We start from the raw sequence: 16474 nt of genomic DNA, 5'->3' as shown, positions 1-16474 counted from the left end.
CGGGCTAGGACCACGGCCGCAGGGCACAGGAGGCAGACCCCCCAGGAGGAAGCTTCCTGGGGCCTAGGCTGTGGAGACTTCTTTTCTTCCCGGCCTGGAGCCCGGGTAGTTGCATGCCAGGTCGTGAATTCTCCCGACCCCCTTCCCGGGCGCCTCGGCGCAGCGCTGGGAAAAGTCACAGATCCAAGCCGCTGGGCCCTAACGCTGGGCCCCAAGGATATTATCAGACTCAGTTCTTCTGCCCTTGGTTTAGCTCTGCTCTGCTGGATGTCCCCCCCTTCCTCAAACCAGCTTTCCCCTGGTGGGCATCTTGGCTCCTCTAACTGGCATCTTAAAAACTTTATTGAGTTATAATTTATAGACCACAGTATGCAGCCATCACCATAATCCAATTTTAGAACATTTTCATTCTCCCTGTAAGACCCCTCCTGCCACCTGCCTGTTCCTATTACAGACTCAGAAGACTGCACTCTTCTTTGTCTCTATGGATTTATGTCTCTGGACATTTCATATAAACAGAATCATACAATATAAATATATGGCTTGTCTGGCTTTTTTTTTATCTGTGTTGTAGGATTCATCAGTGTTTCATTCCTTTTTAGTTCTAAAATAGTATTCAGTTGCACAGATCTGTCATATTGTTTCTCTGTTTACCAGTTGTTGAGTGCTGGTGTTGCTTCCACTCCTTGGCCATTAATAATGCTGCTACGAACATTCACCAGCAGGTCTTGGTATAGATGGGCAATAGAAAGTTTCTATTTAGGAAATTCCCACGTTGAGAATTACTTGTGTACAGCTAATTGAACTGGATAGTCAGAATTCTTTAACTTACAGAGTGCCTGATCCACAGATCTCCCTACACTATCTTCTTTCTGAGCTAAATGTTAGTGGCCCACCTTGCTTGTCTTAACTGACTGTAAGTTCCTTATCAGCTGGGACCACCTTTTCTGTTTTCCTAAATCTACAAGGAATAGTGCTTGGTGACTTTCATCTGCACTCAAAACCCCGAATGTTTAAAACTGAGCTCATCATTTTCCTCCTGAATCTTCTCATCTATTATTCTTGCACCTACCACTGAGGTACTCTTTCTCCCCACTTCCTCCAGCCAGAAACCTGGGAGTCGGATGAAATTCTTTTATGCCCAATTAGTCATAAGACTCACACTTATTTGATTATATCACTGTCTTACTTAAAACGACTTTGGAGTCCTTTGAAGTAAATTTAAATTCTTTATCAGATCGTGGGAGAACTTTATGCTCTGTTTCTGGTTTTCCCAAGGCTATCTATAAGATGGTAGGCACCGTGATCATGATGAAAATGAATGAGGACGGCCTCACGCCTGAGCAGCGAGTAGACAAGATTTTCAGCAAGATGGATAAGAACAAAGATGACCAGATTACACTGGATGAATTCAAAGAAGCTGCAAAGAGCGACCCTTCCATTGTATTACTTCTGCAGTGCGACATTCAGAAATGAGCTGAGGTCAACGCTATGGACTGCACAAAAGTCTCAATGTTCCATTCAGTCTGCAGCTATTCTCACACACACACACACACACACACACACACATACACACACACACGCACACAGATATTGCTTGGACTACCTATCAATGGACTTGCTTCTTGTGTTTGAAACACTTGTGTGCATGAGAATGTCATTTGCTAATGAATTTTAAAAGCATATATTATAAAACAACCTTCCACAATGTGATATGTGTAACATCATTTCATAAAATCCCTTCTCCCCTCAAGCCTGGACAGAAATGTGCTGCAAAGAGTTCTATGGTTTCTTGTTCATGTTTTGCTAATGCTCGTGTCTCCTTGATTACATGTTCGTAGCACTGAGCCCCCCACGGTAATGTAACTTAATATAAGCTGTGTCACCATTCTCCTGTAAAATAGTACTGGACAGGCCCCGGAGGGGCCTCGGTTCCTCTGGGTGGTCCACACCCAAGAGCTTGTATTATCAGTGAAGATAAATGTGCTACATTTGCATGCCTTTTAGGTTTGCCTTAATTCTTACCTCATTTGCATTCTATCAATCTGGAAAGAGCTATGTTGGAATTAATGCAGTATAAAACTTAAAAATCCTGCTAAATGACTCATTAATTAAGTATATCTATCTCTATATACATATACACAAAGATATTATTTATTGAAAGTAAAAAAAGACAAAGCTGGAAGTGTATTGATTTTTGCTTGAATTTTCAAAGGCTTCCAAAGAGGTGGCAATAGATGTCCCAAATAAATTTATAACATTTGACTTTTTCCTTCAATTCTTATTTCAGAATTTAAAATCTGATGTTCATAATTATCAAGGGTCAGCTAGCAACAACTTACCTACCCTGAAACACACGTCTTTGGAATTCAGAGAATTAATGACAATGAAAGGGGAAAGAAACAAACAACTTTCCAACTCTTCATCCTGGCCCTCAAAAGAGGGGCAATTAACATGGTATATAAAGTTTAAATAAAACATAAAACTTGTTCATTCTCAAAAATTGCTCATTGTATAAAATTAAGTTTCCTCTCAATGTGACTGTGTGCTAGCAACACAGGACCTTCGTCACCTGCTGTGGAGGACACAGGCAACCAGCCGAGACGTGTCCTCCAAAAGCAGCCCATAGGAAAGAACACTTCTGTCTTTCCAGGTCAAAAGTATACTAGTCATTTTTCTTTTTTTCTTTTTTAGAGAGAGACTGGGGGAGGGGCAGAGGGAGAGAGAGAGAGAATCTTAAGCAGACTCCATGCTGAGTGCAGGGCTCAACGTGGGGCTCAATCTCATAACCCTGAGATCATGACCTGAGCCGAAACCAAGAGTTGGACGCTTAACTGACTGAGCCACCCAGGCGCCTGCTAGTTGTTATTTTTAATGATGGGACAAAATTCTGACCCTTTGAAGCCTGAGGAAGGCAGGCAGAATTCCCTCAAGAGCTCTAAAGACAGGTTGGTATTTTCAGAACGTATCTAGAGAAGCTCAGTTTTCTTCTACAGTGCTGTGCAACAGAACTTTCTATGATGATGGAAAGGTACATGTCTGCACTGGCTACATGTAACTATTGAGCACTTCAATATGGCTAGTGTGACTGAGGAACCGAACTTTTCATTTTAACTAATTTAAGTTTAGGGTTCCTGGGTGGCTCAGTCATTAAGCATCCGACTCTAGATTTCGGCTCAGGTCATGATCTCAGGGTCATGAGAACGAGCCCCGCGTTGGGCTCTGAGCTTACCAGGGAGTCTGCTTAAGATGCTCTCTCTCCCTCTCCCTCTGCCCTTCCCCCACCCCCCAAAAATAATAAATGATAATTAATTTAAATTTAATTTGCCACATGTAGTGAATAATTATAGTATCAGACAAGACAGTGCTATGTTATTCACTTTTCATTGAGTGCCTTTTTTTTTTTCCTAAATACTCTTCCTTTGTGTGTCTTAGGATCATTAACTAAGACCAGAGACCAGGGCCTAATGATTCCATGCATCCATTCAACAAGAAGCTGTGAGCAAGCACACCTCACCACAAACACTCAGGACACCGACGGTACCTGAATCACTGATAGAACCATCCCAAGTGGTACTAGAATGTCCTTCATCCCTGTGCTTGGTGAGTCCAGTGTGGGGGCAGGGAGAGATGGGAGAGCTTCAGGGCGTCCCGATATTCTCTGCCCCTAAGTGAGGGGGTCAGGGGTGGGGGTGGGGGTGAGGAGCTAGGGAGGCTCCTTAGAATGGTACTCAGTTAAATCAGACTCTGACACTGCATTCATAGCAGATCTTCACTGGTTACCTGTTCTGCACCTAATACCATCCTTTTGGCGGGGGGGGTGGGGGGTGGGGAAGACAGACAATAACCAAACACCACACACACACACACACACACACACACACATGATCACCTGTAAGAACAATGAAGAAAAGAACCACAAGCTAAGAAGGATGGGGAGGGCAGCACGAGTGATGGGATGCAGCAGTCTGATTAGATGACATTTGAAGTAGGACCTGAATGAAGGAAGGGAGCCACAAGGATATTCAGGGCAATGATGGGGGGGAACCCCTCCAGCAGACTGACTAGTTCTTTTTTTTTTTTTAAAGATTGATTTTATTTATTTGAGAGAGAGAGAGAGAGAGAATGCCCACGAGGGGGGGAGGGCAGAGGGGGAGAGAATCTTCAAGCAGACTCTGCGCTGAGCATGGAGCCTGAGCAGGGCTATTTCCCACAACCCAGGAGATCCCAACCTGAGCTGAAACCAAGAGTTGGATGCTTGGCCGACTGAGCCACCCAGGTGCCCCTGACTAGTTCTTTTCATAAATAAAATGTAGAGATTGGGCCAGCAAGTGAGCCCGGCGCTGGTAGTGTAGACTGGTACTGTGGGTATGCTGGAGAGGGGTCCAGCGGCCCTTGGCTAGAGGAAGTGTGCATGGGCCCTCGGAGGCCGCACTCCTGCTTCCGGGTATGCCGCCTGCCCCAAGAAGCTCTCACAGAGGGCCATGAGGGGACGTGTCCCAAGGTGTCTGTGACAGTGTTTGTGGGAACTGCAGGCAATCTGCTGGTTCATTACGAAAGGAACAGGTAAGTAAAATGTGGTCAGTGCTTCTTATGCATACTACACATTGGCTGGAGGCAAGGGATTGATGCACACACAGCAACGTGGACACTTTTTTTTTTTTAAGATTTTATTTATTTATTTGAGAGAGAGAGGGAGAGGGAGAAGCAGGCCTCCCACTGAGTAGGGAGCCGGATGCGGGGCTCGATCCCACGACCCTGGGATCATGACCTGAGCCAAAGGCAGTCGCTTAACCAACTGAGCCACCCAGGCACCCCAGACATAACTCTTTTATTTATTTATTTTGTTATTATTATTATTTTTAAAGATTTTATTTATTTATTTGACAGAGAGAGACACAGCGAGAGAGGGAACACAAGCAGGGGGAGTGGGAGAGGGAGAAGCAGGCTTCCCGCGGAGCAGGGAGCCCGATGCAGGCTCGATCCCAGGACCCTGGGACCATGACCTGAGCCAAAGGCAGACGCTTAAGGACTGAGCCACCCAGGCGCCCCGGACATAACTCTTAAATGCCGAATGGGGAAAATAGAAACAAAATCTTCTGCACGGTATTATATAAATGAAAAACTCATTCTCACAGAAATGTAAGAACACCAAAGTCATGTAAAACTAAAGGAAATAATCACATCAGAAGAGTTTCTAGGGGTGGGTCATAATGGGAGTGGTTCAGTTCCTAGTGCTCCACGCTAACTCCTCCCCAAAACTTAGTGGCTAAAAATAGAAACAATCCTTTTGTTATTTCCACGGTTTCTGTGGGTCAGGAGTTGGTGAGAGGTTCGTGTGGCTGCTTCTGGCTCGGGGTCTCTCCTGTAGTTGCAGCTCTGCGGTAGCTGGAGCTGACCCGGGCTCTGGTGGGCATCTCTCTTCCTGTGGTCTCAGGGCTCCTCCCCCGGGCCAGTTTGTGCTTCTTCACATTCGCAGCACACATGGCTTTTTTTTTTTTAAGATTTATTTATTTGACAGAGAGAGAGAGAGAGCGAGCACAAACAGGGGGAGCGGCAGGCAAAGGGAGAGGGAGAAGCAGGCTCCCCACTGAGCAGAGAGCCCGACATGGGGCTCGGGATCCCAGACCCTGGGACACCCAACCGACTGAGCCCCCCAGGCGCCCCAGCGCTCACGACTTTCTTGGTGGTTCAGGCTCTGGCACAAGTAGTCCTGCAGAGGTGTTGGAGGTTTCATAGATTTTTCTGACCTGACCTCAGAAGTCAGGAAATATCACTTGCATAGCATTTTATTGATGACAAGACAGTCACAGACCCATCCATATTCAAGGGAATTAGATTCCAAGTCTTGCTTTTTACAAGGGATTCCTATTGTTTGAAGACTTCATATTTCCTGTAATTCACTCATTCAGGATCAGTCTCTGGATGAACAATATGAACTTCTATCTTAAAGAGGCCAGATGCTTCTCTCCTCCACATGGTTGGAACTCATGTCAAGAAGTAAAACACATGCTTAAACAGATGTCTTCAGAGAGCCTAAAGGCAAAGGGTGTGTAGGGGAATAGCAAGAAACTGATAGTCAATTAGAGCTCTAAATAAAATAACATAAGGTTCCCTGAGGTCCCTTCTTGTAAGCAATTAAGTTTCTCCAATATTTTGGGCACACAATTCGGACTTTCCGCAGCATCTTGCAGGTGAAATATAATTTCCAGGCTCTTCAAGTCACTTTAGTGTTTTCCATTCTTACACTCACCAGTGTGACATTACTCATCAAGTACCAGGATGCTTGCCTCCGCCTCTGCATCTTCCCTGTGAATGGCACACTCATTCCGACAGTTTTCAGGCCCCAGGCCAATTATTCTTGATTCCTCCCTCACAACTCCAGAGTATGACCAGCAAATCCCACTGCCTCATTTCCCACTTGAACACTTCTCCCTCCTTACTTTGGCCCAAGTCACCAGGGACTTCTTACCTGGACCACGGCCAAAGCTTGCTTTCATTCACCATACTCTAATCCTAACCTATTCCCACAGCAGCCAGAGAAATTATTTGAGTATGTTGACTATACCAGGTTGGAAAACTAGTTACTAGATGTCAAATGATCCCGCTTCCTTCTGCCTACCTCTGTACCTCATCCCCTTTGTTTACTAAGTAAGCTCTGCCAACATGGGCCTCATGATTCCTGTCCTGGTTTCCTGGACATGAAGTCCATTCTCACCTACGGCCTTTGCACTCATGTTCTCTGCTTGGAACCCTTGCTCCAGGTCTTCCCATAGCTTGTTCTTGCTCATTTCAGCTCTGCTTAGATATTACCTTCTGCAAAGTCTTCCTTCAACACTGCTTCTGAGACACCACCCCCTCCACTTAACTCCTGACCCTGCTAAATTTATTACACATAGCAATTACTGTTCTCTGGAATCATATACAGTGGATGTTCCCCTGAACTAGAATTTTAGCTCCCCAAGGGCAGATTTGGTATTACTCACAGTAGTATTCCCCGTGCTTTAAATTGTTGCAAGCACGCACACGGCAGGAACTTCATCATTTTTGAATGAATCTCTATGTTCTTATACTTGAGAAAATCAGGCAGCAACAGCCCTCTTAAGCTTGCTGATCAGTGAGTATTCTCAGGCCACATTAGTTTGTATGGAATCTATCCAGATGCCACAGCCAAAATTCAAGAGGTTAGGTATCAATATTATAAATAATCAAGAAAATTTCATTTGCTGACTCAAAGAAATAGCTAATTTATATCCACATTACTTTACCACTCTTTAAAGAACAAAAGGTATTCCTATTAAATAATATTTTGATGTATCTTCCAGTCCACAGTCACTTAGTTCAAGTCATAAGATACCAGTTACTGTTTGAACTTTTAGAACACTAAGTTTCAAACCAATTCTCTGGAAAATCTGAGTTAGTCAAAGTATAGGCAACCATGTTGATGTATAAAAAAGTCCTAAGTCTAACCAGAATGTCACTGACTCGGGACATGATAACCGGGACTAATTCACAGGAATCTGGATCACTTTGGTCTCCATCACGGCTGGCAACACTTCTGATCCAGCTCGTGTTCCAGACAAAGTTATTTACTCAGAACTGAAGCATTTTGGTCTCTGGACATCTTGAAGATATGTGAAGGTGAAGGGTTAGGAGGGAAGCAGCCCTTGAGGATGGGATGGAGAAGTGAAAATACTTAAGGAAGAAGAAGGCAGTGCCTGAATCTTGATTACCAACTTGAGTCTATTATTTATATCTTGGTTTACTACAACTCATTACCTTTGTCATTTTGAGAATGATCTTAATCATGTCCACCCCATGGATTTGAGAGGATAGGATTGAAGAGTCCAAGGGAGCATGTGCCCCTTGTTTCCTGGCATCTCATTACTCAGCTCAGTCCTGATGATAAACCAGGGGCTGGGGAACACTCTGTATGATGTAGTGAAGTCACTCAATACAAACATTTAAAGTTTCATTTTTAGAAGTTATACGTATTTTAAAAAAAAAAACCTTTTTTCTTTTCTTCTTTTATTCTAATTAATGTTACTATTAATTAGAACATTAATTGAAGATATTTTCACTTATGATAGTTGAAACCAAAACTTTGTGAGGCTAAAGTGATGAATAATCTTCGACTCTTAACAAAAGATATTCGGATACCTGAGGATTATATTTCCCATTCTGTATTCAGAACCATTAACATTCAAAAACTATCACAAAGATTCAGACACTAAAGTTATTTAGCTAATATAAGTTTATGCATTTGGTATATTTTTTATTTGAAAAAGCACATGTATGTTAAAAAATAGTTTTGTTACAAACGAGTCATAAACATATCTTTAAAAGGTCAGACTTTGCATGGGTATGGGGGGATGTTTATTAACTTTCGGCATACATTTCCTCTTTCTGTAAATTCTTAGGTTAGAAAAGCACAGATTCTGGACTTCTCATTTGCCAACTGATCTCACTTTAAGGTTAATCAGACTCCCTCCCCTCTACTAAAATAAAAAACAAAATCCAGTTTTTCTCAGTATCCACAGAAGTGTTGCTGCTTCTAAAATACTGCTTTTTTTCTTAAAATACTTCCTTTTCAATTACATAAGTATTTATTGCTAGCAATACAGGGAATGCTTCTTGGGTATCCACGTCTGTCTTAAAAACCTAGCACTTACCCAAATATCAAAGAGAATATAGGCAGGAGTCTTATTCATGCCTTCTTCAAAAAACAAAAAAAAGTCAGTAACTACCACTTCTTACAATATGCTATATTTTATCATTCTACGAAGCACACTCTTAAACAACCCTAAAATCAGGACGTGTCTTTAATGGCACGGACGTCAGCTCACCATCAACACGCTGGCCTCTGGCTCTGCGCTGCTTTCCTGCCCCAGGGGGAGCCCCACTTTTCCCAGCCCTTCTCCCCAGCCTGGGTCCTCTCAGCTGAGCCCAAGCTGAGCAGGAGCTGAGCCAAAGCGCTGGCCCAGCAACAGAGGGGTTTGAAGCCAGACAAGTACCTGTAATGCGTGACCCAGGCTGCACGACACTTAAAGGACTGAGAAAGGCACTGGTCAGAGCTGGTGGTGCTCTGGTGCTCCTTCAAAGTGCCACACGGACAGCATCCTAAATTTGAGTGAAATATAATAATTAAAAGCACAGCCCAAATCTATCGTCGTATCTTTGATGATAAAAAATGACCTGTGCAGGAATTCTGAGCAGTGTTTGGGAGTCCTGTGCAGGTCCCTCATAATTAAGCAAGAGAGACAATAAATGCACTGCAAACTGGTCCCCGTCCACAGACCACCTGTGCACCCCCAACCCCTGTAATGAGAATGTGATTCTCTGGAAAACAAAACTAAATATAATCAGGTGCTCAAACTTTTATTTTAACTCTTACAAAATACCATAGAAATGAACCCAAACTAAACAGATATGTACATGTACATATGTACAAAATTTTACTTCTGAAAAACAATCTATAAAAGTAGATGGTTAAAAAAAACGAACTTAAAAAAGATTTAAAACCAATACTATGAAATTAATTTGCTCAAAGTAAAGGAACAGAAATTTTAAATTGCTGGTTGTAGTAGGCTTTCTAGACTTATTTACATATTTTATTGGGGCCAGAAATATAAAGGAGTTTCTTTTATTTTAGATTATCTTCAGTTTCATTTTATTTCATTACATACTCCTGAATCTTTTTCCCTTTACAAGTCCTTCAACATGAGGACACAGCGGAGGCCATAGGAAGTTACAGATCAACTTCGGTCTTCTTCTTCCTCTTGACCCACAGGTCGGAAAGGCAATGTAGTTTGTCCTCTTTCAGGGTCAGACATTCGAAGGATTCTAATCAGTTTACTTGATGGAAGTGAACTAGAGGAAGCAAAATTAATTACTCAGATTACGAGGAAAATTTTTTCACATTAAAAAAAATTCTAATACTCCCTCATGAAAACACCAGTCTACTGCATCTGCTACTGTGGGATATGCTGACTATCTGGAGTTCTAGGAGAAATATAATTTGCAATAAAGAAATCATTTGTTTTCATTTTTAAAAATTAACTTCCTGCTAAATGAGGTAGGCTTTCAGTTTAGAAGAAAAAGAAAATGAGGAGATTTATATACCAACTATTTCTAATTCTTATTCTTGTCTAGCCAAGAAGCAGTTACCTGAATATTCCCAATCACAAACTTCCATCCCCACAGGATCAAGTGACCACTGTAGAGGCAGAATATCAACACTAAATGACACATGCCTGACACCTTGTAAGTACCCAAAACCTGCTGACTGACTGCAGAACAGAGCTCTTTTAGAAAGATTAGAAGCAGTAAGTCACCAGGAGAAGAGCCAAGACTAGGGAAATCATGAATTGTGTCTTTAGTCTAAACAGAATTACCAAAATTACTTTACTAGTTGGTCATGATAACCACGAAGAAACAGAGTCAAAATAGAAATAGTAACAAGTCAATAATCAAATTCACATCAACTTGCTTCTGTTATGGAAGGGAGATAACACAAACAAAATTTTAAATATCTAAAAAGGAAAAATTACCTTAGATCTGACGTTGGAACTGATTTTCTTTTTATTGGTGATTTATGTATTTGCATTTAAAAAATTAAGATTATAAGAGATTTATTTCCCCCTTTTATATATTTGATGTATATATTCACAGAAGAATTTTTAAAAGTTACCTCATGCTTTGAGGGGTAAGCAAGATAAACTGTCTGAAACGCTGGGAATCTGCCATCTTGAGTATCATGTCCATTGCAATCCTCCGGTTAACCATGTCCTGAAGAACAAAGTGAGGATCACTATTGCATCAGTCATATTCCTGCAAAAGCAGCATTCTGCTGGCTGTTACAAGCCCCTGCATTTTTATCCAGGGATCACCTACTACTTTATCTGTGATGCCTAACTATTCACACAGGGAAAGATAATATCCAAAACTATTAGAGGAAAATAACTGAATATATGTATTTTCCAGGTAATTTCTACAGTCAGATTATTTGTAAGTATAGCTCCCTCCCTCAAATATACTTAGCAATTAAAGTAATCTGCAGGGGCACCTGGGTGGCTCAGTCATTAAGCGTCTGCCTTTGGCTCAGGTCTTGATCCCAGGGTCCTGGGATCGAGCCCCGCATCGGGAGCCTGCTCCTCCCTCTCCCACTCCCCCTGCTTGTGTTCCCTCTCTCGCTGTGTCTCTCTCTGTCAAATAAATAAATAAAATCTTAAAAAAAATAAAGTAATCTGCAAATATTCCAAAGACACAACTAAATGTTAGAGAATGAATCTAATTTGGACAGTAATAATAATTAATCCCTCAGGAGAACAATATCAAAAGTGACAGCTATAAAGTATTAATTCTCTCAAAATTTCCCTCCGTGATCAAGATGTTTTAAAACCTCTGCCCCTACCCTATCACTTTCTACAATGCGTACAATGTGAACCAATTTATTTATTTATATTCTTTTTTTTTTTTTTAAGATTTCATTTATTTATTTGACAGAGAGAGAGAGAGCACAAGCAGGGGGAGAGGCAGGCAGAGGGACAGGGAGAAACAGACTCCCCGCTAAGCAGGGAGCCCGACTCAGGGCTCCATCCCAGGACTCTTGGGATCATGACCTGAGCCGAAGGCAGATGCTTAACTGACTGAGCCACCCAGGCGCCCTGAACCAATTTAAATTTATAAACCAGTTCCTCAATTTAATCTTTAAAAGAAGTTAAATAGCATATCAGTGTATAGAAAAACAATGCTTCATTATAACAGGTTTTGAAACGAAATTAAACTGTGGGCTTATATTTTCTGAGTTCAAATAACAGAGAAAGAAAAAATCAAAGTACCTTGAAAACTGAAAAGTGGAAAACATAACCAAATGCGTTTATGGGCATATATTTTTAAAGGTCTATTTGAAACTTTATGTGGCAGTACAGCATGGTGGTTAAGAACACACTGTTTTGGAGGCAGACCAACATCCTGGTGATATTGCTCAATGGCTTGTATTATATAAATTCTTCCTCTGGCATATCTGTAAAGCAATCTAACTTAAAGTTAACAAAAATAACGAGAGCTTGCACAAGCAGATGCTGTCCTTTCAAAACACTGCCCTGGGGAGGCCTATCATTTAATAACAAAGCGGCCAAACCACCAAAATATATTTGTTTCTGATTGGTTTTCAGAACTTGGGCACATTTTTCTGAGTAATTCCAGTGGGGCAAAATGCCATTCTGATTAAGAACCTCTAAGTTTCTGAAAGAGAAAGAAGTTATTCAGAATTAAATCTGACAAATAAGATGGGTGATAAGACTGCAAAATGGCATTTCAAACAAAATGAGTGCCTGGTAAGAACAATCCTCTCCTGCGATTTGTGAATTAGCTCTGAAGCCAATTCTCAGAGAATTTCTAACCAATCACAGCAATGGTATCAAGGGGAAAAATGACACTGAGGATTATACAGGACTCACAGGTATAAACTGCACGAACGAGCACTTTGTAGTACTTATTATGGGCTAGGCATCACGTAGGTAAAAATATCAAGACATAGCTGGTAACTTCACAACGAAAATGTATAAAATATGTAACAGTACAATGTATATAATATAAAATTACATAATATATTTTATATTATAAAATATAAAAATACTAGTATGAGCTGATGTAGGGTGGTGCCAAGGGAGCTCTGAGAGGTTCCTAAATCCTGCCTGGTGGTCACAAAGGCTCTATAAAGGTCACATCCAAACGAGGTCTGGAAAGATGAGTAGGATTCTGACATACACAAAGAAGGGCACAACAAGAAGAGGCACAGTGTTTGGAAAATCACAAGTAGCTTATAAGGGATAGCCACAGAAGGGGGAGATGCTACATCACGAAGGGTCTCAGCTACCCAAAGAATTAAACATTCATCCCAGATAAGATAATTCACCACCTCAGAGTTCTAAACAAGTAAGTGCCCATGATCAGATTCATTTTAGAAATATAAACCTGGCAAAACAGTGAGGGAGGGACTAAGGAATAAGGAAGACTAAAGTCTGGGAGTCTGGACAGGAGGCGGTTCCAACAGGCAGGGGAGGAGACAGAGACAAGCTAACAGGAAGGAACAGAGACTCAGAAGGTCAGGCGTGATGGGCAAGTAAAAAGGGAGGAAGGATCACAGATACATCAAAGGTCTGGCAGTGCGAGGTAACAGGGTAGGTAACAGCAATTTGCCAGCAATCAAAGTAGCAGATTCAGGAAAAGGAAGAGGCTCTGAGTGGAAGACTTGCTGAGTTTGAGGCCTGGCTGTGCCTGATGACGTCTAACAGTGGTTGGGCATATGAGTCTGGAGTGCAAGAGAGGTGTCAGGGTGAGACACTCAGATGTGCTGGTATCCACATGTAGGTGGTAGTGTTGGGGACTCTGTGTGTGTGTGTATGTGGTGTGTGTGTTTAGTGTGTAGGTGTACGTAGGGTATGGCATCCAGGAAAATCAACAACAGTATAAAAAACAAAGAGGGCCTCACCCATTTAAGGGCAATGGCATTAGGCGAGGCAGCGCTAGAACCAGAAAAGAGGAGAGCAGAAACTGGCAAGAAGACATATTATAGGAGACGGAGGATAGGTCTCTGGTACCAAATACTTCAAAGAATTAAAATAATACTAAAAGTTCATTGATGATCTTTGCTAAACAAGTTTTACTAGAGTATTATAGTCTAAACCCAGATTACAGTGGGTTTAAGAAAGTATAAGGCATGAAGAAGTACACAGCATGGTTAACGGCTGCCTGGTGAAGGCTCACTCGGCCTCCACCATCGTCAGTGCATTTACATGTAAGACTGGAGCATCTCACCATAACCCTAGGAGGTAGGAAAGATTAATGAGGTTATTTTTATGCATGAAGAAACCGAGGCCCAAAGTTCTCTGCGGAAGTAGTGGCAGAGGTTAGGTCTCAATCCCAGGTTTATGATTTCCAAGTCAAATGTTCCTGCCCCTTGTGTGGCATCTGCTGCTCTTCTGATCCAAGCGAGGGTAAGGAAATGCTTACCGTTGTGAAAATGGAAGGTGGAGATAGGCTAGGGAAGAGGCGGAAGCCCAGGACGGGGTCTCCAGGGTAGCAGGGAGAGCACTAGAACTCTTAGTTCTTCCCTACCACCTCTCATGGACTAAAGTGTCAGGGCAGGATCCCTTCTCTTGGGGGTAAAACTGAAGAAAGAATTGCTTCCTTTCAAAATACACATTTCCAACAACAACAAAAATTTGAGAATTCAAAATTTAACACTACCATGTAGACATCAAACTCATCCAGGCATCTGAAAGGAGACTCAGCAATGGACCATAGAGAAAGAATGAAGCAAACTGTGGAAAAAGAACGTTCTCCTCCGGATAAGGCTCTCATGTCGTTGAAAGCAGCTCTGTTTCCCTCTCCAGGCTGAACCTTGAGTGAGTTAAAAAACAAAGTGGAGCAAAAATCAGACTAAATTCTTTACAAAAAGGCTGGCTAGCATTAGAAAAGAATGGGTTTACAGTAAAAAAAAAAAAAAAGAATAAAATCATTTAGTGATTTAGTGATATGGAAATGACATCTATTTAACAATATTAACTCTGATCCATGAATGTGGGCTATCTTCCCATTTATTTGTGTCTTCTTCAATTTCCTTCATCAATGTCTTATAGTTTTCAGTGTACTGATCCTTCACCTCCTTGGTTAAATTTATTCCTAAGTACTTTATTATTTTCGATGCTACTGTGAATGAGATTGCTTGCTTTTTCTTTTTTCAAGCACTGCTAAGCGCTAAGACAATCTTTTGTTACTTGAATTACAGTGACATCTAGTGGTTAAGTTGCTTTAAAGGTAATTACTGAACATCAAAAAGACAAGAGGACCAACTTCAAGAGGCTCACGCTGGTCCAGGATGAACAGCAGCAACAAACTGAAACGCGTAAAATCTGTTTCAAAAATTCCTCTTAATAAGGGCTCAGAGGGACAATAAAAAAGAAATTAATAAAATTAATAACAAACTCTTTCACACAATATCCTGGGGAGACAGTATAAGATAACATTAGAAGGAATTCTATTTCATTTGGACAGAATTTCAGACATACATATATACCCATAAGGTGGAAAAATGGGGTACCATCAGCTTGTCTACCATAAAGTTTTACCACATGTGTTTTAGCAGACACATAACTTCACTTATTTTTCACACCCACTATTTGAAAATTATGTGCCTCTCAAGTAGCATTCATTTAGGAAAGGGTTATAAAAAATTCTGAATTTAAACATACACTGAAATTTTTATCATCCATAAGTCTGAATCTGTTAGAATCCAAATGAAAAATCAACTAAGTAGTAAAAAGCCAAACCAAGCCAACCAACCAAAAAACTACTCCACAAAAAAGCAAGAACTAAGTAAGAGGATGTGGTCCTTTGCTCCAAAACTGCATTTTGTATCGATCTAATAAATGAAGCCCTAGACTAACTGTGGAGATCTAAATTTCACCCCTATTATTAAATTATCGTGGGACTTTGGTCTCAGTTTATTTATTTGTAAAACAAAGACTAGAGAACTAAAGGATCATTAAAACAGTAATATTCTTTTTGAATAACAGGGGTGATAATGTCAGAAGGGCTAGCTTCGGTTGTCCTGTACAGTTAGCTCTGGGGATAAATTATCCAAACACTCCTAATATTTTCTTCTTTTTTTCATTTTCATTAGAGTATAGTTCATATACAGTAAGGAAGATAAAGCTTAAGTGTTCAGCTCAATTACCTGGGTAATTACTCAGATCAAGACACAGAACATTCCTAGTGTCTCAGCAGATTCCGTGTTCTCTCCCCGTCACTACAAAACCCAAACGGTAACAACTATTCTGACTTTAATCATCACCATTTAATCGGGTGAATTTTTATCAGTTTTTTGAAGAGTTTTTAAGAGTGGGATTGCTTTCATGAACACTGCCAGACAGGTTTCCAAATTAGTTCCACACCCTCACCAACACGAGACGTTATCGGTGTTGCTCATTTTGGTCACACTGGTAGCAGTATGATAGTCATCTATTATGGTATATATTCGTATTTTTCTTTTTTCTTTCTTTTTTTTTTTTAAGAGAGGGAGAGAGGGGAGAGGCTGAGGGAAAGGGAGAGAGAGAATCCTAGCAGACTATCCATGCAGAGCGTGGAGCTGGACATGGGGCTCGATCTCACAACCCTGAGATCATGACCTGAGCTGAAATCAAGAGTCAGACGCTTAACTGACTGAGCCACCCAGGCACCTCAAATTCGTATTTTTCTTTTTTTTTTTTTGAATTTTATTTATTTTATTATTTTTTTAAGATTTTATTTATTTATTTGACAGAGAGAGACACAGCGAGAGAGGGAACACAAGCAGGGGGAGTGGGAGAGGGAGAAGCAGGCATCCTGCTGAGCAGGTAGCCCGATGTGGGGCTCGATCCCAGGACCCTGGGATCATGACCTGAGCCGAAGGCAGACGCTTAACCGACTG

General features: G+C 41.3%; 2 protein-coding genes across 6 annotated transcripts in view; one reads left to right on the top strand and one right to left on the bottom strand.

Annotated features, from left to right (window-relative positions):
- The window catches only part of VSNL1 (visinin like 1), a 100170-nt gene extending 97905 nt beyond the window's left edge, over nt 1–2265 (top strand). For both annotated transcript variants that reach the window (XM_081797165.1, XM_006732980.3), the window contains one exon: nt 1279–2265. In XM_081797165.1, the coding sequence (XP_081653291.1) occupies nt 1279–1476 (198 nt within the window). In that variant the 3' untranslated portion in view covers nt 1477–2265. The remainder of the gene's footprint in view (nt 1–1278) is intronic.
- A 7097-nt stretch (nt 2266–9362) lies between these two features.
- SMC6 (structural maintenance of chromosomes 6) overlaps nt 9363–16474 on the bottom strand; it is a 94748-nt gene continuing 87636 nt past the window's right edge. For 3 of the 4 annotated variants that reach the window (XM_081797158.1, XM_081797156.1, XM_081797157.1), the window contains exons 25-27: nt 14254–14406; nt 10691–10788; nt 9363–9870 (exon numbers count right to left, since the gene is read on the bottom strand). In XM_081797158.1, the coding sequence (XP_081653284.1) occupies nt 9756–9870; nt 10691–10788; nt 14254–14406 (366 nt within the window). In that variant the 3' untranslated portion in view covers nt 9363–9755. The remainder of the gene's footprint in view (nt 9871–10690; nt 10789–14253; nt 14407–16474) is intronic. The other variant, XM_081797160.1, reaches the window with a different exon arrangement.

Source organism: Leptonychotes weddellii, chromosome 10 (assembly GCF_054177405.1).
Source record: "Leptonychotes weddellii isolate Sample4059 chromosome 10, ASM5417740v2, whole genome shotgun sequence".
NCBI lineage: Eukaryota > Metazoa > Chordata > Mammalia > Carnivora > Phocidae > Leptonychotes > Leptonychotes weddellii.
This window is presented reverse-complemented; position numbering and strand designations above follow the sequence as displayed.